This window comes from Chanos chanos, chromosome 5 (genome assembly GCF_902362185.1).
Source record: "Chanos chanos chromosome 5, fChaCha1.1, whole genome shotgun sequence".
Lineage (NCBI taxonomy): Eukaryota > Metazoa > Chordata > Actinopteri > Gonorynchiformes > Chanidae > Chanos > Chanos chanos.
In genome coordinates this window covers 29318256-29340456 of record NC_044499.1, presented here as the reverse complement: position 1 = coordinate 29340456, position 22201 = coordinate 29318256, and the positions used below count along the sequence as shown (strand labels likewise).

Here is a 22201-nt window from a genome sequence, read left to right as displayed (position 1 = left end):
TGGTGTTGTATCAAACATGGTCCTTCCTCTGTCTCTCCATCACTCCCCTCTTTTAGTACATTCGTTTCTCTCTTCAGACATACTGTTTCCACAAACAGACAGAAAAACTGCAGCAGTGATGGCAATGAAAAAATATAAACAACGTTCAAACTTTGCAAAACACTCATACACATTCTGCATACTTGGCTTTTTTTTTCCTTAATTCCAGATTTCAAACAGTCCTTGTATAAAAAGTGTTTCCTGATACCTAGCTAGTGATAAAGGCCACGCTTTGTCCAGAGACATGCATCATGTCTGTGTTTCCATTATGTAGAGAAAACAAAGGTGAAGAAAAAAAAAAGATCAAAAATATACAGTTGAATTTGTACAAAAGTTAGTGGTGTTGGGAGTTAAAAGCAACAACACGTGGGGCGTGTTTGATTGGAGTGAGCAAGGGAGTTTCTCATCTGTCCAGTCTCTCAGTCCATTGTCCCTTAGTGCCATGCAGTGCTTCAATAACAGCTGCCCCCCCCCCCCCCCCAAACTACTAAACTTCATTAACTAACAGCAATTAGTGCTAAGATGATGTGTGATGCTCTTTTCCACATAGTGTGTGTGAACTGAGTCCCACGTTGGCAAGTAAAAAAGAGACAATCTCAAATCTTAGAGACAAAACTGGATAAGTTTGCAAGTAGAGGCAAAAAAAAGATAAACCCACTGGTTTTCCATAACACACTGTGGACAAAGTGCTTTGAGGCACTATACTATTGGACCTGGGTCAGAGTGCTTAGACATTTTCAATCATTTCTCTCTGAGGAAATGAGAAAAAGACTGGTCTCTTTCTTGTCAACTCAGGTTGCATACATGAGCATGCATGCACGCTCGCACACGCACACACACACACACACACACACACACACACACCAGACACATGCACACACACACAAACCACACGCACATACACAAACCACATGCACACACATAAACCACACACACACACACACACACACACACACACACAAGCAGCACTATGGGCAATGACTGGTCACAGTCCTGGTCCTAGCCAAATTTGCAGAATAATCTCTGTCAGTTTCCCTTACTCTGTTAGCCCTGTGTTACTACTGCCTGGATGCTCAGACCGCCCTGAACCGGGGGGATCCTCTTAACCTGACACAAAAAAACATGTGACAAAGTCTAGCACCAGAACTGAGCAAATCTCAGGGAGAAACCCACAGACAGCATGCCGAAGCCCATACCTGAGTATGGGTTTTACAATGAGATCACCACAATCACACTGTGGTTAAGCTTTAATGTAGAAAAATGAGATTTTCCTAGCAAAGACCTGTCTGGTTTTAATATAAGGAAAGAACTCTAAATGCCATTGCTTGACATTTACGAACCAGATAAAAGAAGTTAGAGTAAAGCAGAGTAAAGGAGAGCAAAGGAGAGTAAAGCAGGAGACTAAAGGAGAGTGCAGTAAAGGAGACTGAGGGAGGAGTCCAGCAGAAGGGAGGAGAGGAGAGGAGAGGAGAGGAGAGAACTGAGACGCGTGGTGCAGGCTCAGGCAGAGACTCCATAAGGTGGTGGTTAGTGTGTAACATGGAGGACTCAGTCCATTCTCAGTTTAATCTTCATGTCTCTGCATATCACTCAACACTGGAGTTCATTACTTGTACCCATGGGACTTGAATTTCCTCTTCATTTCAAATGGAATTCCCCCTTTCCCACAGTGCACACAAACACACATACAAACACAGACACACACACGCGCACACACACACGCACACACACGCATGCGCACACACGCACGCACGCACGCACACACACACACACACCCACCCATGTCCGGGATGCATCATAAAGATAAGTAAGGTGGCATAGCTGCAGTGATGTGTATTTTGATTCTCAGTTCATCTCGTGAATCACTCTGTCCTCTTCCCTTTAGCCTCTATAAAAACACACAGTTTCTCCCAGCTTATAAAAGATTCTGTATCCCCCTAATCAGCTGCTCCCTCTCTTAATGTACACTTTGTCTGACCAAGATTCTCCCATCTCACACTCGGATCTCATCCTCATCCTCATCGTCCATGAAGGTGAAGTCCCTGTCGTCCCTATCTTCAGCCAAACTGTACTGGCCGTTTCTTGTATTTGGGACGTGTGCCTTCTGCTCCTGCTCCAGATCGCCTGAATAACTGTCCACGTGATGGCTGTCCTTCTGGGTGTAGAGCCCAGGGACAGGGGGGTTACAGTTGGGTGTCTGGCGGGGAGGACGGGCCGGTGGTGGTGCTCCTTCATTCTCCTCCTTATTGTTCGGGAGGCTGAGAGAGGGTGAGGCGTGACCTTCTCCGCCCATTCCTTCCTCGTAACTGAGATCATTCTCAACCCACTCCTTATCCATCACGCTCAGGATGTCACCCAGCATGGAGGGGCCCAGGTCGACGTGAAAGGACATAATGGATTCGGCGTGTTTCATGCCCCCCGTGCGAGGAACTGACGGCGGGAGGTCTGTGGGCTCCCCAAAGTCCCGCTCGTCTTGCTCTAGGTCCGGCACAGCTGAAGCTGCAGCACCGTTGGCCGGCTTAACGTCAACCTCTGGGAACTTCTTCAGAGGACTGGACGACACACTCTTGGGAAAACGAACTCCGCCTCCGTTCACGTCCTCATTATTTAGGTACGGCAGCGAGATGGCGTTCTTCACGGAATTGCGTGAGTCTCCGGAGGTCGCCACTTTGGGTTTTTCCAGCTTGTCTGCTCGGTTAACAGACTGGGAACGCTTGCTGCTTCTGAAGGTGCGGGAGAGAAGGCTCTGTTTAGGGGAGTTCTGTTGGACCTCTGGCTCACGCGGGGGTTCCCCAGAGTGACTGCTGAGGAATGAAGTGTCCCCAAAGGCGTCACCCCCTCGCCCCACGTGCATGGTGTGGCGAAAATCACCCAGCGGGGCACTGATCATCTCTGCGGTTAGGTCCACACGAGAGCGCCTCTTGGACTGAGAGGAGCCTGATACGAGCTGCTTGAGGATAGGCATGGTGAAGTCCACAGGCAAAGAACAGAACACTAAGTCTCAGCCCCTGGTAAATACAAGTCTTTTCTTTTGTGGCTTGGTTGGTTGATTGTCTAGTCAAGACACATATGTACTCCAGCACAGGAGATGCAGAGCCATTGTAATGCTTGGGGAAACTGTAGTGTTCAACTTTGAACGTCCACAAGGAAACCTGGAAAGGCAAAGAAGAACATGTAATATGTGAGACTAAAAATCAGGAGCAGAAAAACTGACACCATAAAGTTTATCAGAAACTCTTCACTAAGCTGGAGCAGCGAAATAAAAAAAAGATTCAATTAAAACATAATAGGTGTGATTTATCAACGTCTGCCAAAAGGGACAAACAGTTTGGATGACTCGTCTACTAAAATTACTTTCAGTCCAACATCTGCCTCTGCTCCACATGCAGAAACAGCAGTGGAAACTCTTATTACCATGACTTATAAAATGAAAAGGGGGAAAAAAAGAGTGGTGTTTGAGCCATGAGGCCTTCTCAGGTCTTATGTAACACTGTAAAAGGAGACAGGACAGGGAAATGAAAACAGACAGAGAGAGAGAGAGAGAGAACATGGGTTAGATGAGTTGAGTATGTTGCCCTTTGGGCAGATGCTAACTTTCTTTGTGACGAAGCTGGAGAATGTGTGTACCAGCTGAGAAAGAAACAGAAATTTCTTCTCTATTTTTTTAAAAACTGTTTTCAGATGTTAAACGGATGAAGAAAACTTGTCCATTACAGGGAACCATATAACTCCACAGTTCAACATAAAACACGTTATCTATTGCATAAATATAACACTGGATTTTTTCATCTCCCAAAGGAAGTTTAAATAATAATCTGGGATAATCAAAATAATCTGGCTGCCATTTTTACGTCTTGAAGAAGCGATTTTCATCCGTAGATTTCATTATGATTGCAGGCCCTCTGGCTTTTGCAGGTCTAACTCACCAAGAGCATTCATCACACACCAATCTAAACGATATGTAAGCAACCATCAGAGTAGGGTGGGAGCCTCCACATGTGCGCCTGCCAAAGGGCCACATGTTTTCAGCCTCACTGCAGCTCCATGTCTTGTCCGTGTGTGAGGCTCATATTTAATGTATGCTTCATATGCCCAGGAAGTCCAGAATTATCCACCTCAGGCATTTTGCTCTCTTACCCAACAGAGCCTCTCCAGAGCTCTATGTCAGTTTCTCTAAAAGCTCTTCTGCCCTTTGTGCTCCCGTGGTTTTTTTTCCCCCCTCAGTCATTTCTGCTCTCTTTTTCTTGGGCTCTTGCAAGGTCTCTAATTCTTTCACTCTCCCTCCATTTCTTTCGTGCTCTGTCTTTCTCTCTCTCCCCGCCCCCCCCCCCCCCCCCCCAGCGACTGGTAGTGGCATGTCTGGGGGCTGTAATGACTGATAAGTGCGTGAGGTCTGTTGTTGAGGTGAAGGGCAGTGTTGAGAGATAGATTAAGAGTGAAGGGCTCTTCCTTTCACGGCCTGCTCTCAGCGCTCAACACACGGCCCTTGGGTTTATCATTCTCTGATCAGATTAGGTGGCTCCTTTCCAAAGAGCAGCCACTTACCACTGCCAAGCCTGCTCTGATAACACCACACACTGCAGAGAGAAATAACCTCTCAGATCCATAAAAAAAACCCGTTCCAAAACATTTTACATCCCTCCTCAAAAGGCAGGCACTTCAACATGACAGAGCAACTCAAATGAAAACCAGCAGAGGTGAGAAATTTCCTTAATTACTCAAATCAGTGACAACTCTTTTTTCAAATATAATCAAATAATGACAATTTAGGATGATTTTCTAAAGTATTACATTAAGATACTGCCTTTACATTACAATTGCAAACTTTTACTGAAGTTTTGTTGTTTTCATTTGAACCGCAGCCATTCAACAGAGGGGAAAGTTAAGCTGAGCTGAGCATAACAAAAGCAGATTTAAATACCATTGCTACAACAGCATTTCTCTCATTGTTATACAACTGAAACTGAGTGATAGTGAAACTGTAACTACAAATCTATTCACCCTTGTCGTGTGTGTGTGTGTGTGTGTGTGTGTGTGTGTGTTTTATAGTTCTGAGACCCACTCTCAGTTTGTGTGCATGCCGTTTGGATGAATGGACGCCCAGGAAACAATCTGCCAAAACATTTGCATCTCCGACAACAAAAGACCATTCAAGTGGAGAGGCGAGGGTAGTGCTGGAGAGAACAGACAGGGTTTTGATAAATGATGAAGCAGTGGTTTCTCTCTGAGGATGGGCGGTCCCCACCAACAATTCAATTCTTACGTCAGTGTCGGAGTTAGGTTCACTGTGAAATACGTGTGGGGACTCTGTAACGTAGTGTGGAAGCATATGACTCTGTGTGTGTGTGTGTGTATGCGTCTGTGTCTGTATGTGCGTGCGTGTGTGTGTGTGTGTGTGTCTGTATGTGTGTGTGTGTGTGTCTGTGTCTGTATGTGTGTGTGTGTGTGTGTGCATGCGTGCAGGATTCACCCTGCCCACACACAGAGTAATGCTGATTTATACAAAGACATAGAAAAGAGAAAGACATAACTGAGAATGAGTTAATAATGTTGGGACTTGTCTAGGAGAGACAGAATGTTTGCCATTTTGTTATCATCAGTTGTGAATACTAAACTGTCATGTTGGATCCAAGCTACGTCTCTTCACTGACTCTGCCCCCAGAAACATGAGTCAGAGATTAGATTTAGCCAAAACATCTCAGGTTTTACTTTACCAAAATCATACCAAATCATTATTCAAAGTCTCATTTTCTGCAGATCTATCAGAACATATAATATAGACCTTCATATTATCACACAGAAATGATTCAGAGGAGAAACAGGAACTGGCATCACTTGTTTTGAAATCACACAGATGGAGCCAAATTGACTGTTGAGGTGTGTTTAAACGGATTTGACCGTCGGCAGTTAACGACCTGGACACTATCCATGACCAGGAGGCAAGTGTGGAGAAGTCCAAATCACTTGGCTGTGTTACTGACACACCTGTTCTACATCTGTCAGTCAGCATGGAGTGCTCGACCGATTCAGGTCAGCTAAAGTCAACATGTTAAAGGATACAATCTGAATTTCACACCGAGGGTGTCTTTAAAGTTGTCATTGTTTTTGTTTTGTACAAAGCAACACACAGAAAATTCAGACCCGCTGGTTGTAGGCCAAGTCTTATAAGCAGACATACTGGTTGTAAGCTGAATCCAGAAGCTTGGATCAAAGCTTTAAAGCTAATCAAATAAGAGTAAATCACAGAGTGTAATCAGAGCATTCCCGCATGTCAGGTTCACAAAGCCTCCTCCCTTTGTCCTGAGGGCATCTGATGTGTTTTCATAGCTTTTCACGCTGAGGTTTAACCTTACATTGATGAGCCGTTTCCATTTAAAGACACACATTCATTATATAACACACACACACACACACACACACACACACACACAACACTGCCAGGAGTGAAGCCCTGTGTTCCTTTTCTCTCCTCAATACTTTGAGTGCATAAACCCTGACCAAACTGAGAAATGGCAGTCTCTCTATAACAGGGTTCTGAGCAGGGGTGGATGGTGTAAGCGGTATGGAAAGTACGGTGGAATGAATTCGCCCTACAGCATGGTTTTTGACTATACCGTGCTGACCAGTAGAGCCCTTGGTACGCTTTCATTGCAGCGAATTTCGCTTCGCTCTCATTCAGGTTGTATGGGGGCAAAATTCGTTCTGATTGGGTGAAATCAGAGCGAATCCGCCGAATCAAGCAAAATTGAGATGGCGAATCCCCAACTTTATGCAAATGAAAATCATGTGAGAACCAATCAGTTCAGCATGTAATGTATTTGGTGCATGACATTCTCTAGGAGTAACAAAAGTCTGACCAAGATGGCGGAGGCTAAAGGCTCCATGTGGCATGGAAACATGTATATGATTGAAAGATGATGGGCAATCCATTTGTGTCTACATCAACACAGGTTGTTGTTTACATGTTACATGAACATAGTCAGGGACAGAACGGTAGAAAGAACTCTCTCAACGGCTCTGGTTGGGGCAAATAGACCGCTGTAGACCTTCATTTAAGCACTCGAACTTAACTGCTACTAACAGGATAGCAAAATGCTTGCGGCCTTTGCGACCATCCCCCAGAGCAAAAAGTGGTAGGGTGAAATTCGCGAGGTGTTTCGCTGTGTGGAAGCCTAGACAGTAGGGCTGCTGCGACTAGTTGATGTAATCGATGATGGTGTCGCTGAAAATGCGTCAACATCAATATTTTAAACCGACGCATCACTGTTTATTTTTATGAATTCCCCTTTTTGATCCCTAAAACACTTCGATTCAGTATAACAAATGTTCTTCCTCAATATCACTATGTAATTGCTGCTAGGGCTGCCACTAACGACTATTTTTCTATTGATTAACCCACTGACTAATCAAGACATTTTCCAATTGCCAATTGTTAAGAGTACAGTAATAGCTGCAATGCAGTTGCTATACCAGTGCTTTACCCCTTCAGAGGCATTTATATTGAAGTTTTTTAGAAAAATGAATGTATCGTGTTATATACCGTTACCGTCCGTGCTTCAAATTACACCGCGATATAAATTTTAGGCTATACTGCCCAGCCCCAGTTCTGAGTTTCCAAATGAACTACTCACAGTCCAGACAGCCATGTCTGACGGTGCACTCAAAGAACTGGAGCACGTGAAACTTTCCCCTCAGCTGTTGTTCAGTCTGTGTATGAGCAAGTATCAGTTAATGAGTTAATTAGGAATGTCAAAGAGGACAGTTTGTCTTCAGCAACATTTAACGCAGCACAAAGCATTGTGGGCCTCTCCTCCTCGCCAGAGCGTCACATCCAGTGGTCGCCACGGAGACAGGTCTGATCTCACAGATGTATGGAGACAGCAGTTAACCTGGAAACCACGGGGCCACATTCCAACCCTGCTCCGTTTTCACACGCACTAGCCTCACACACACTCTGACAACTTTCCAACTGCTGAGAGCAAGCCAAACACAAGCACACACACACACACACACACACACACACACACACAGGAATCACAAACACACACATACACACAGTCATGAATAACAGCAAAATCTGTGACATCTGGCTAGAGGCAGAGAGATGGAGATTAACTGTGGGATAAAAAAAAAAAAAAAAAAAAAAGAGTGTGTTTGGGTTCAGATAGGTGATTTTATATAATGGACCTCTATATGCTGTGAGTCACATGTTCATGGGTTCACAGGAAGAGAGCAAAAGAAAAGCAGGAATGATTAATGTTAGATTTATATTGCCCCCCCCCCCCCCCCCCCCATTTACTCCAATCCTTCGTTGTGCAACAAACACAACGGCCAAGCTCACAGCTCTTTTCCACTAGGACGGTGCTGGTGCCGGTGCCGGTGCCGGTGCGGAGCCAGTGCTGCCTTGGTGCCTTTTGAGAACCGGCCCGCATTTCCACTGGTTTGGGAACCTAACACTACATAGCGAAAGTTTGGGTAATTTCCGTGGGGAAAAAATAATGTCGGACAGAACGCATCTGCTTGCTTTTTATAAATTTACTTTTACGCTAGGCTTCCATACAGCGAAACACCTCACGAATTTTGTCCTATAACTTTTTGCTTGGAGGGCAAAATTCATGAAAATAGTAAGTCTGTCACCTAGCTCAAAAGTTAAAACGAGTGTTTAAATGAAGGTCTGTAGTGGTTTATTTGCACCAGCTAGAGCTGAGAGAGAGAATGTCTTTTTCTACCACTCTGGGTCCAACTACGTTCATGTAACATGTAAACAACAGCCCGTATTGATGTAGACACAAATTGTTGCTCATACATCTTTTAATCATATACATATTTTCATGCTACACATATCCTTTAGCCTACCGCTACTTGGTCAGACGTTTTTTGTTACTCCCGCCTCTCTAGAGAACGTCACGTACCAAACATATCAAATGCTGAACTGATTGGTTCTCGCGTGGTTTTTATTTGCATAGCCTCTGACGTCAGCGGTTCCAACTTTTGGGACCAGCAATTCTGTGGCGCCGTGCCGGTGCCAGCTTTTCGGCTCCGGCACCAGTATTTTGTCAGTGGAAAAGCGCGGCCCCGGTGCTCGATCAGGCACCGGCACTGGCACCGCGGCAGTGGAAAAGGGGTATCATAGTACCCTCTCACACTGGGCTAATGTAGAGATATCAACGAGAACTGATGAGAAGCTCTTGAGACAAAGGAGAAATGCCTGTCCAAGGAAGGATGAAAAAGAGAAACTTAGAGAAAGTTATTCTTAGACCAATTTGAATATTTCAAGAGAGCAATGGAAAGAAAGCTAAATTGTAATGAATAAAACAAGGCACTAGATACAGAGGGATGCCACATGCACAAACACACACACACAGTCTCTGATACACACACACACATTTAAGTGAGTACACAACCATACACACAATTAGCGGAGGAAGACAGAATTGACATTAACAGTTCTGGGCACAAAAAAGAGAGGGAGGCCAGGGCCTCTGGAGAGGTGTAAACAGAGCTAAATAGAGATTTCCCCACTCACTTATGTTTGCTGAGGTGTTTGGATGAATGAGAAACAGTAATGTAAACTCAGAAAGAGCAACTGCATAAAAACAAACTCGATTGGTAAACTCGTTTATAAACCTAATTGTTTGATTTGTTTATAAAATCTAATTTGACTGAGAAAAGATTCTAGGTTGCATGAGTGAAGCGATTTTCCACTCTAATCTCTGGATAATTCCTTCCCTAATCAGACAGAGAACCTTTCAGAATAAAAACAAGACATGATTTTACTGTAAAGACACTTTGCATGTTACTGCCAAACACTAAGCAGTGCTCTGCCCATGATGACAGGCACTTTCCAAAACACAGCTACACTGGACTGTGTTTCATCCCACTACACAGAGCGCGGAGAATCATGCTAACACAGGACTAAACATTACAGGGAGGAGAATCATGCTAACACAGGACTAAACATTATAGAGAGGAGAATCATGCTAACACAGGACTAAACGTTACAGAGAGGAGAATTACACTACAACAGGACTAAACATTACAGAGAGGAGAATCATGCTAACACAGGACTAAACATTATAGAGAGGAGAATTACACTATAACAGGACTAAACATTAAACAGCGCTACAACAGGACTAAACATTACAGAGAGTCACGCTGCAACAGGACTAAACATTACAGAGAGGAGAATCTGTCACACCAGCCTGTCACTGCTACTTTACAGTCTAAGATATTGTTTAGGTTTGGCCTTTACAATGCTACTGAAACCTCCTGTACAAACACACAGCACACAGTACACATCTGATGAGCCATAGTTGTGTCATGCTGTTATTTTACTAAGCCATGAGGACAGGCTGGGGAAAGGCTGACACCCACTGTGGGCACAGCCCTGTTCACGGCTTAACAGTGACGGACACAGAGTGTGTGTGGCTGAGACCAGAGGAGGAAAGCTCATAAATCACTGACATGTGTAGTTACATGTGTACATGCAGTAGAATCAGGGGTGTGTGAAGCTCATGGCATCGACCATATGGACTTCCTCATCTGTCACTTATCACTGTCTGTCTGAACTCGTATTTCCCGTTCACTCACCCTCATAATATGACGATTTAACTGTCACTCAGACAACTCGCCCCTACTCACACACACACACACACACACACACACACACACACACACGCAGACACACACAGAGAAACACATAAACAAATACATGCACACACCCACACAGAGAAACACATAAACATGCACACAGTGAAACACAAACACACACACCCACACAAACACACACAAACACAAACACACTCACATAGTGGCATAGCTATCTTAGCTACCTGTAACTGGGTGAAACAGCACAGTGAGACAAGGAGGGGCAGAGCAGCGACTTGTGGAAAACAAAAAAAACAACCACAAAAAAACAACAAAAACATATGGAATGAAAGAGGGATCAGGCCCCGGTTTCAGAAAGCGGGTTTAGTGAAAACTCAGAGTCATTCTCCTAGCAAAACAAAGCCATAGGGATCTCCTATTAGGAGGTTTACTACTTACTCTGAGTTAACTAACTCAACTTTTCACTAAACCCGCTTTCTGAAACAGGGCCCACGAGAGAGAAAGACCAGGAGAGTAGAGAGGGGCGAGAGAGCGAGAGAGAGAGAGAGAGAGAGAGAGCGAGAGAGAGAGAGAGAGAGAGCGAGAGAGAGAGAGAGAGAGAGGGGCGAGAGAGAGAGATCTACCAGCAGCTTAAAGGCTGAGGAATGTGGTAAGAAGAGTGAGTAGCCTATGACTGTAGATCACAGAGTGTAGTATGTAACAAAAAAAAAAATAAATAAAACACACACACACACACACACACACAAATGTACATACATATACACGCTATCTCTTCCCCTGTCTATCATTCTGTATGAGATTCCAAAACCCAGGCAGGATATTGTGCACTGCAAGCTTGGGCAGCCACATGTGTGTGTTTGTGTATGTGGGATGTAAATGGTGACGGAGCAGTTTTCTGGGCCTCATCTCACACACACACACACACACACACACACACACACACACACACACACACACCCCGAGTCAAAACCACAGGGATTAAATACTGTGTGTTCAACTAAGAAAAAAAGAAAACACACACACTCATTGTGTGCCAGTCTGCCATAGCAAAACAGGACCACCGCCCTGTAACATGTTCCAATCCACACATACACAAACACACGCGCACACACACACGCATGCATGCACATGGGCATGGACACACATGTGCACAAACATACACGTTAGAGCCCAACCGATATAGGATTTTTCAGACCGATACCAATTTCGATATTTAAAAATCTGACAATGATATATCAGCTGATATTCTTCTTTTGCTTTTTTTTCCTCTCAGAAACACACGACATAGGGTAAATCTTTGTTTAACATTTGTTATGTGTAGTTATTTGAGAGTCATCACCAAGATAACATGACATAATGCAGTTTAAAAATACACTTTTTTTATTGTCATAAATAGTACTTTGAACAAAAGTACAGCAAAATATATTAAAGTTTTGATGAATAATGCAGTAAACTGATACAGTAACCTTGAGTAAACGCTGCTGTTGAATGCCTCTAGTATGACTGTTTGCATCGAGGACTTGCGATTTTGGGATTTCACACTACACATTTGAAAGAGCTGCTAGATAACTTTGTTTGGCTACCAAACCAAATGCTTGTTAGATGCTTGTTCAGCTAATGTTTATTTACGTGTCTTCTCTGGTTTAATCATTTCTAATGCACCGACTGTACCTACAGACATGTGAGTCGCAGATACCAATTTATCTGCAATTAGCTAATATCGGCACAGTGATTTATCTGTCGGGCTCTAATACACATGCACAAACACACACGCACAGACACACACACGGGGCAACTGATCCCAAATCTGTCTTCTCCATCAGTAGGGCTGTTACTTTGCTGGCCAGTTCTCAGCATTTCTCTGATCACCTTCCTCACCGGTGACTTTTTGAGACATCTCTGAGTATCAGTGTTTCTGTTATTGGACCATGACTCAGTGTTTTTGATACTGTCAAAGAAAACAAATCTACGTTCAGTTTAGCTTTGCCTCCTCCCTCCCTGTGGACATAACACGATCTGTAAAACAGAATGCTGTCCCAACAGATCCCACTTCTCACAGAAACACCCTCTGTGTAAATATTCTCTGACAGACAGAAGCCCAGATGAACTTTGCAAGAATAGGCGCAGAGAGAGAGAGAGAGAGAGAGAGAGAGAGAGAGAGAGAGAGAGCGAGAGAGCGAGCACGAGAGATCCGGGTGATCCACGCAAAAGGTGGTGATTAACTTCATTCCTGTAAAATCTGACTTCCCTGCTGACTCACTCTGCCCTTTTCGACTCTCTGTTCACACACTGGCTGACCTTGAATGACCTTTGAAACAAACACAATTTGGTAACTACAGTCACAATGGTAACTGTAATGCTTACCACCACAGACAAACAGTCTTCATCATACAAAATACTCTTAGACTTTTTACACTTTGGTTAAATATTACATTAAATGACACCACACCTCTAGCTGCTGTAACCAAAGCCAAAGTGAATATTACTGCACATAAAACCACCGCTCTCGACAGATTTACTGTTAGGACGGCCAGGACAGGAAGGAAGACTGAGGAGTAGCAGAGCAGGGTGAAGAGTTTGACCCAGGTCTGTTTAACAGAACCTTTAGCTCTGTCTAAGAACAAAGAATTTTTTAGACTCTTTCCATAACGACACAGGGAGTTTATCTGGATCCAGGCACTGGGTTTGGCACATGTCCAGTTAAGAGAAGGGGAGGGAGCCTCCCTGCTGGGGTTTGGGTGAGGACATCCACCCCAGGCCTGTTCTGCCAACTACATAAACACGAGGGAGGAGAGAAACGGGCACTGGCACTTTGGCATGGCCTCTCTTTGGCAGCACACTGCCAACAGAGCCAAGTACTGGCACCAGCAAGCTCAAGAAACCCTCCTCAAAATCTGCTCAGACACCCAAAGAAAACGAGGGACATCATACATGTGTGTGTGTATTTACTGGCACTATCTGGGGCCTCTCAGACATTACCCTCAGCAGAGAAAAGAAGGGGATGACTAGATCTCAGAGCTGACTAATGGAGTACACAGAAACCACAGACACACACACACACACACACACACAACACAAGCCCCTCAACCGCTGCCACCACACACACACACACACACACACACACACACACACACACACACACACACAACTTGATTTCTTCCAAGTTGATCTTTGGCATAAGAACAGTTCACCATTAGTAGCATTTTTCTTTCAGTTTAGCTCATAAATGACTACTTGGAAGAGCTAAGAGAGAGAAAGAGGGAGAGAGAGAGAGATAGAGAGAGAGGGTGTAACTGAAGTCACCTCTGTGTGCTGTTAAAATGCTGGGTAACAGCAAGTGTATTTGCAAACACATTGTCTGCCATAGATAGACCACACACACCAGCATAGGCATAATCTAACACATATACGCATTCGTTGCTGTTACACACAACATAGAGACACACACAGACAGGCACGCGCGCGCGCGCACACACACACACACACACACACACACACACACACACACACACACACACACACACACAACTTTATGTAAACATTGTTAAGGATGTTATGAGGCTTTTTCATTGAGAACTGAAAAGAAACTTCCGGAAGAATGGATTTCCATCAGTACTGCTTGACCCCATGACTAAAGCCATGCGGTGTTTTTGTGGGGTCCTTTGATATGATAACCATGTGAATGCCAGAGGACATCAGAACATCAGAGCCAACGTGTTCCTCATCACGGCAGTGAACCTGTCTGCCCATGGCCTCTCTCAGCAGGCCAGTGCTCTGCAGCCCAAGGCTGGCACTGTGTAGAAATGAGTCCAGAATCTTCACTGTCCGTTTAGCTGTTTAGCTTCAATGACAGTAGTTTCCTCCGTCAGCAGGGCTGTCGTCATTCCAGGATCTGAGATCGAGCAAGCCTTGCACACTAGAGATAAACTGCCAGTCTATGTACAAAAGGATCTGTAAACCAGGTCAGCCTGCATTCCTCTTTAATAAAAATTAAGAAAATGTAAAAAATGGGGCAGTACTGAGAGGAAAAGGGGGAAACAGGCTTTTGTTGGGAAAATCCTAAAATGTTAGGGCACGGTGTCATGCGTTTTAACCAAACAGAACCTGAGAAAAGTCACATACGAACACCCTCCCCCTCTCCCCCCACATGATGCGTGGCCCATAACTCACTTCCTGTTGAATCCTAATCCTCTTCACTCACTTCTCTAACAAAGGACACATGCTCCTCACAGGAAAACCTGAGTCTACCAAACTCCATAATCAAAGAGTCTTCTGCCCTTAGAAAGTCAGCCACAAAAAACCTGAACGTGCAGTTTCAGAGACTGCTTCCCTGAATCACAACATGGTTAGCGGCAAACACACCCTTCAACTGAGGAGAATTCATGAAGAAATTTCATTTGGTCCTGTTATGACGATAATTATAGGAATCTCATGTCATGTTCAAATTTCGTTTGAATTGTTATTTAAATGAAGGAGAGTTTGAGAAGGGTGTGACATGTGAAATGACATTAGAACAAAAGACTGATGTACTCCATAGCTACCATAGCTTCTGAAGCTTTTTGTCACCTTAGCTCACCTCTTTATTAGACGTCTTTTTAACACACACACACACACACACACACACACACACACACACACACACACAAAAACAAAAACAAACTCAAACACACACACAACCCAAAGGCATGTGTTTTCTCATTTGCCAGAAAACACTAAAATTCCCCTTGTGAACAGGAAACTAAAAATGAAAAAGAAAAGAAAAAGCCAGTTGCTATAAGTAGCAGCATGACGAGTGGCTGAGCTCATCAGAGAATGAGCATGATAAACCAGCTTCTCCAGGCTCACGCCCTCCTGCCTGTCCCTAAAGGCCACAACAAAAAGACACACATCCAAAAAGCAAACAAAGCCCCAGCCTGCACAAAGCAGAAGATAAACAGGGGACAATAGGGCGCTTTAAGGAGAAAAGATCTAAACCCCTTTAAAGCTTTGTTCTAAACCCAGTGAGGGGATATTTATCAAACAAGGCCATCGCAAGAGAACAGAGCACTCTAACAACAAATGTAACACAGTTAAGAATCTCCTCTGTTCACAAACTACATTTCCCATACTCCCTGGTCTCCTCAGAGACCAAAGACACATTCAGAATCCCCGAATATAATAGGAAAAGTGATAAAATGTTCAAGAAGATTCTAGAAAACACATTTGGTCATTCAAACATGTAAATCGACCCGGTGTTAAAAGTCCACTAAGAAAGGTTACATGACTCTCCTCTGAGTTTGCCTTGTCTTCTGGGTGTTTCTCCTGGGTGTCTCCACTCCTTTTGTGTTTCACTCCTGTTATTCACTACTGTTCACTACTGTCACTACTGTTATATGACAATGAGTAGTGAGTAAGCACACAGCCTGAGTGTCTACACTGGAGAAACCTCCTCTAACAGGCTAAATGTTAGACAGAGTGGCAGATGCTGAGGATGTTTTTAGTACACACACACGCTTGAGAGACAGAGAGAGAGACCATCAGTTTCTCTGGTCAGCAAGAGAGAGAGAGAGAGAGGGAGAGAGAGAAACCATCTGTTTCTCTGGTCAGCGAGAGAGAGGGAGAGAGAGAAAGTTCTCTAGTGTAGCAGCTGAGAGACCCCAGCTATCTGTCCACTGTGTGTTACATGAATAATAAGAGGAGGATACCACAGTCAAAGTTAGGTTAATGCTGTGGAAAGAGTACAATGCTCAAAGTAATCTGGCTGTCTGGATCACAGGAACTGCTTTTCAAAATGTGTGTGTGTGTGTATGTGTGCGTGTGTATATATACATACATACACACACACACACACACACACACACACACACACACACACACACACACATATATATATATACACATACTGCTGAACACCAAAACACTCAAAACTGCAAAACAGACAGAATACAACTGTTAAAAAAACTCATATACAACAACATTTACAGGGGATAAAAAGACCTCCCTTTGGTATTTACAACTGATTAAGTCAAACCTGCAACTTCGAGAACTGCCTCAGAAGAGGCTTCCCTCCTGTACCACTGATTGAAACAAAGGAGTGAAATTAATTTGGCCTAAAGAACTCGAATAGCACTACTGATTGAGATATGGAACTGGATCAGAAATGGCCATGAAATGTGATTGAGAATGGTCTAAGAATTCTGAAATTAGAGGAGTTTCAGAGAAGATGTCATGACGGTTGTTTAAAGGGTGTTTCACTGTGAATATGAAAAAAAAGATTGTTTCAGCCTACTTTGTGACAGGAAGCGTAATGTAACATGCCAACACCATCAACAGAGCCAACAGAGAGAGTGAGAAAGAAAGAGAATGAGAGAGAGAGAGAGAGAGAGAGAGAGAGAGGATAACTCAACCATTAAAGGAATGCAAGCTTAACACAGACACCCAGTCATCCTGTCCTGCAAAATCATCACAATGCAATTCCAGAACTGGTTTCTCTCCTTTCAGCAGATCCAGATAATGACAACTGTGTCATTTCCAAACCTGAAGAACTTCACTAACAGAGCTCTGTGGCATCCGGAGAGCTGCAGGTCAGCATGTCAGAGTGATAGAATCATCCAGAAACAACTGATAGCTGCTGCAGGCTTTTGGTTTGGTATGCCTGAGAGAAACAGTTCTTTATCATTGAGCTGGGCAAGGGAACACAATAGCCATTCATCTGCAGACTGATTTGAATATGAGCCTAACCCTGCCTATGAGCCCTGCCCATGGATCACGGTCATAGTCTAAAACCCAGATTGAAATATGAAGTTTAAAAATATACAGTCACATGAATCTCCATCTGTGAAATTCATCAAGAATTTCCCTCTGGGTTTCAGCTACGTTTTGATAAATGCTAAAAAGTCTGTATCAGCAGACTGCCAACTCCTGACTCTAAAAACCTAAACCCTCAAACGCAAAAAAAAGTCCAAAATAATGGTCTCCAAAGAGGTGTCAGATTTCTCACAATCCAAAAGATGTCGACGGAGGAGTTCCAGAGGAGGCTGCGTCTCACGGAGACGTGGAAAACAGCCGAATGTCAGCTGACTTTGGAAGGGGGGGTAGACTCCGTTTCATTCAAGTCCACAAGGGTGAGCCGACGGTCCAAAAATATTATTGTGAGACGACTGTCTGCGGCCAAAATACTTTCACCCTCCTGCATTAACACGTCTGAGTACGACTGAGAAACAGCACCTATCTGTGCAGGATTCTAAGTCCATGTGTTTTTTCCCCCAGCAAAATGGTGTTCATTGTGGCTGAGTGTGGCTTTCCCTTAGGAATATAAACCATCAAAAGAACTGGTCATTCAAACCTGTCTGTTACAACCACAAACACAAGGGCAAAAAAAAAGTGTTACAAAACAACTCAAACCGGATGGTAAACTAACACCAACTACGAAAGGTAAAGAGAACGAGGAGAAATCCTGTTGTGCTTTTGACCTCTTCTCTCACTCTTTTTGTTGGAAGGGCTTTAACTGTGTTTGGAACCATTGGCATCAGAATGGTTCTCTCTGACTATGGGCATCCTGTACAGCAGGACTGTCTTCAGTCACACCCTGTGGGGATTTATCAGCTTCATTCCTCTCCTGTATTCCTAGAGTACACCAGAGTATTCACTGCCCAACTCCTCCACTGTGAACAATGTCTGTCAATACTGACTGAAATACTGCACAAAGATCACTAATACAGTTATCATGAGTTGTGCCATGCTTCTGAAGTCATATCAGCACCATGTCGTCAGTCAGATAATTCATCAGAGATAATCTGAAGGTTCACGTGGCTGCACCCGCAGGACCACAGCACACAGAGGTACAGAGTAAACACTGATGAGGTAATGCGCAGTCCTCATGGCATGGAACTGAGAGACTGAAATGGATTTGAATGCGCAGATAAACGATAAGAGCCAATCAGAGAGGAGTCATGGATCTTCACCTCAACAAACCTTCTCTCTGACCAGAGAACATCAGACAAACAATTTACAGGAGCCTTTTCTCCTTCTGTAAGGCCAGAGAGAAGGACCAGGTGTGAGAACAGGTGTACAAATGTGTGTACACAGACACACACACACACACATTAAAGAGAATGAAAGTCAGACTTTGCATGTCTTTGAACTCCTGGCTGATATTGAGCTAAAATTATCAGATTTCTCAGATTTATTTATCTGATTTATGATTTCTGTCCACACAGGGGGTACATTTAAATTAATTCAAGATGATCTAAACACAGTGATATTCCTCCAAATGAATATCACAGTGATGATTCACACCAAATTCTGACCCATTAGGGCTAAGGGAAGGCATCTGGAGAGAGAGAAAATAACTGAAAAAGAAACAACGGACTGTCTGCTGAGGTGACAGAGAGCGGACTCTCAGACTGAGTGCTCCATCATCAGTTATATGCCAGACAGAACTTAACACTGTGGGGCATTTCTTCATTTCTTCAGCAGAAACGGCCAAACTGTGGTCTCCCTTTCACTTCAGGCTGTCCACAGTCATTCCAGGATGCATGTGTAGGCTGTAGTTCTATGGATTTCTGTATCTACTGCAAACTTAGTTTACTGACACAGGAAAGGATCGGATTTGTTCTGATATTTTTCTGACATGGTGGTCCAGGCTTTCGCTGCTACAGATCAGCCCAAACACATGCACACACACAAGAAGAATGAGGGTGCACAAATATATAGAGAGTGAGAGAAGTAAGAAAATGAAAAAGATAGAGCAGGCCTGGGTGTAAGAGAGAGACAGAGATAGAAAGATAATGAGATGGAAGACTAGAGTGGAAAAGGGAATGAAAAAAGTGAGACAGAGAAAGGAGAGAAAGAGACAGTGCTGTACCTATATCCAGCTCTTAGGGAGCTTGTCCTGATAATGTTCTGGCCTGACCTTGTTCCATATCTCTCCTGACTATTTCTCAGTTTCAGTTGTGCCAGTCACTGTCTGCCTGTGAGGACAGGGAAAATATGACACTAGCCTACTAATGCTACAGTTTTTTCCACCTTCACACAAGCTAAAGACTCAATTATCACAGTCTGTCAAACAGCACAAATTAACCTTGGAATTATGGCCTTGGCTGGAGGGAAGTGGTTGCTAAGAGTCAGAGACACCAGCGTTCACCAGCCCAGTGCTGAGGTCAAAAGGTCGTCAAAACATAGGTCGGTGGGTCCTATCCAAGCATACAGGTCAAAAGAAATCTATACTTAACTTAAAGTTCTTACACTTTCCTTGTTCTCTCCTAACGTTACAGTTTGATGCCAAACGTTCTACGTTCTCAGACAAAAAGGATTCGCTGCAATCACAGTGTGACAAAACTGGAATAAGTCTAAACCAAGAGTTAGTGATTGTCCTTGGCAATGCCCTGAGGGCCTAAGAGAGACAACCAATCCCACTTTGATATAGTATCCTTGCTCTGGCGGAGAGAAAGGTTGTGTCGTTTTAAAGAAAACAGGTTCGGGTCAGACCTGCAACGAGCTGTGAAACGTCTTAGAATTGACCTATGCCCCCTGGAGCAAAGCCAACGGCGAAGTTTATCTGACTTGGGCCAGAAAATTTGCTAACATCTACGACAGTCTGATGAAAATCATTTAAGACTTCTTGGTATTCTTCTAATGGATTTTTAGGAACACGTCCAATAAAACGTTTCGACACGTTTATTTTTTTCTTCTTATGTAATAAGACTCTGACGGCTCTTGGTCACGCGGTTTATTTGAACTACAGGACCTCTAAATGACTTCTAACAGCAATGATTCTAAAACAAATTCTGCAGACATTTTTCACATCGACTAACCATTTGGAAGGGCAAAGGCACAGAGATGGGCGTAAAGCTGATATAAAATAGCTATGTGAAACCTAATATGATGACATACATGGTTCAGTTGGTAATCTGACAGTTCTGCGCACGCATGGAACAGGGCAACAGTTCCAAAGGTCGCACATCAGTATAAATCTGTGATCATACAGCCTACGTTTATCTTGCTTCAAAGTTCAAAATACGCCCCTAGACAACGCCGCTCATAAAAAATAGATTATACACTTTTACACATAGCGAGAGAGAGAGAGAGAGAGAGAGAGAGAGAGAGAGAGAGAGAGAGAGCAATAATGATGTAACGTCAGCGCAGAGTGAAAACAGAATGCTCGCAGATGTAGTTCAAACAAACGTCTGGAGTCTGCTGGGCGCGCGGCGTTGTGGAGTATTTGACATTAAAATTGGGCTGAAAAAACGGGCGCTTGCGTTTATTCTAAAATCGTGTTACGCTCTGTGATTCATTGAATCTATGGGGCATATACCAAAACATACATAATGTTGACCAGGACCTAAAAAATATAACTTAAAAAATATACCCCCTCCCCAAGTGTTCGTGTGGTCTCAAATAAACTTTTACAAAGAAAGACAAGAATTAGGAGGAAAATAAATAAACAAAGCCACTTAAGGTCGCTTACCGTGTTTCACCGCGTATCGAAGCGATCTACTCAACCTATAAAGCCGCAATGCCAAGTTGAATACTTCCCTCCGCTCGCGACAATAGACCAAGTTCAATCGCACTTTATAATGAGGTGGTAATTCAGTAACTGATTCAGCGCATAAATTATGATGTGAACTTACTTTCCACCTTGCCCGTACTGACAAGTTTACCTATATTAACGAACAAAATTACTTCTGCGAACAGCAGTACTTAATCTTCACTCGCTGCGTTTATACACAGCCGACCTCCTCGCTCTGCTATGGCGTACTAACGCAATAAAGTCGCTCCTACTTTGTTAACCCCCTATGCTCCCCGCCTCCCGCCGTGTTTTAAAGAGACAGTGGGAAATTTATGGGTGAGGACACACGACTGTCGCGGACGCGTCTTTATTTTTGGTCGCACACAGGCGACTGTTATGAGACTGTGATGTCAAGGGGACTTCGCTCTTCATAAAAGTCTTCACCAGCATAATAAAACCATATATATATATATATATATAAAATCAATGTGAATTAACCATTTTAACTATTTTATGTTTGTTTATACGTATACGTATATATATATATAATGTGTGTGTGTGTGTGTGTGTGTGTGTGTGTGTGCGCGTGCGCATTGATTTTTCTCTCGCTTTCTCTCTCTATACTTTTCTATACTTTGTCATGTCCCAAAACATAGTAACGTTTATCTGCCCATGATAAATATAAAACAGTCCAAACACACCAGGCTTTGTTTACATTTATTTATTATAATTACTTTGGAAAATAATATAATTTTTTTTTTTGCTCAGGTCACCTAAGATCATTGTCTCCGTCTGAATTCTGCCCCAAGCCAGTAACAGCATTTGAGAGCTATAGAGCAGTGTAAGAGTGATTTGGTTTTTTCACATAGTCTTTTAAAGAATACACGTATTTAATGACACAGAGCACACTCTTGGCACTAAACACTCAGTATAATACAATATATCCTGGCAGCCAGGTCACAGAACGGTGTTGCAGAGGTTGGTTCGACTCAGCACTGATAGCCAATACTTCCAGGAGCTATGGAAACCCCATGGCATAAAACCACAGAAAAAGTTATCACATTT

General features: G+C 43.5%; 1 protein-coding gene across 1 annotated transcript; it reads right to left on the bottom strand.

Annotated features, from left to right (window-relative positions):
• Positions 1-1792: 1792 nt before the first annotated feature.
• cdc42ep4b (CDC42 effector protein (Rho GTPase binding) 4b) lies at positions 1793-21367 on the bottom strand. Its single transcript, XM_030775305.1, has 2 exons — positions 21095-21367; positions 1793-3191 (listed from the first exon to the last, which is right to left on the bottom strand). Exon 2 carries the CDS (start codon positions 3002-3004, stop codon positions 2033-2035), a length of 972 nt encoding a protein of 323 aa, XP_030631165.1. The 5' UTR covers positions 3005-3191; positions 21095-21367; the 3' UTR covers positions 1793-2032.
• Between the last annotated feature and the right edge of the window lie 834 nt (positions 21368-22201).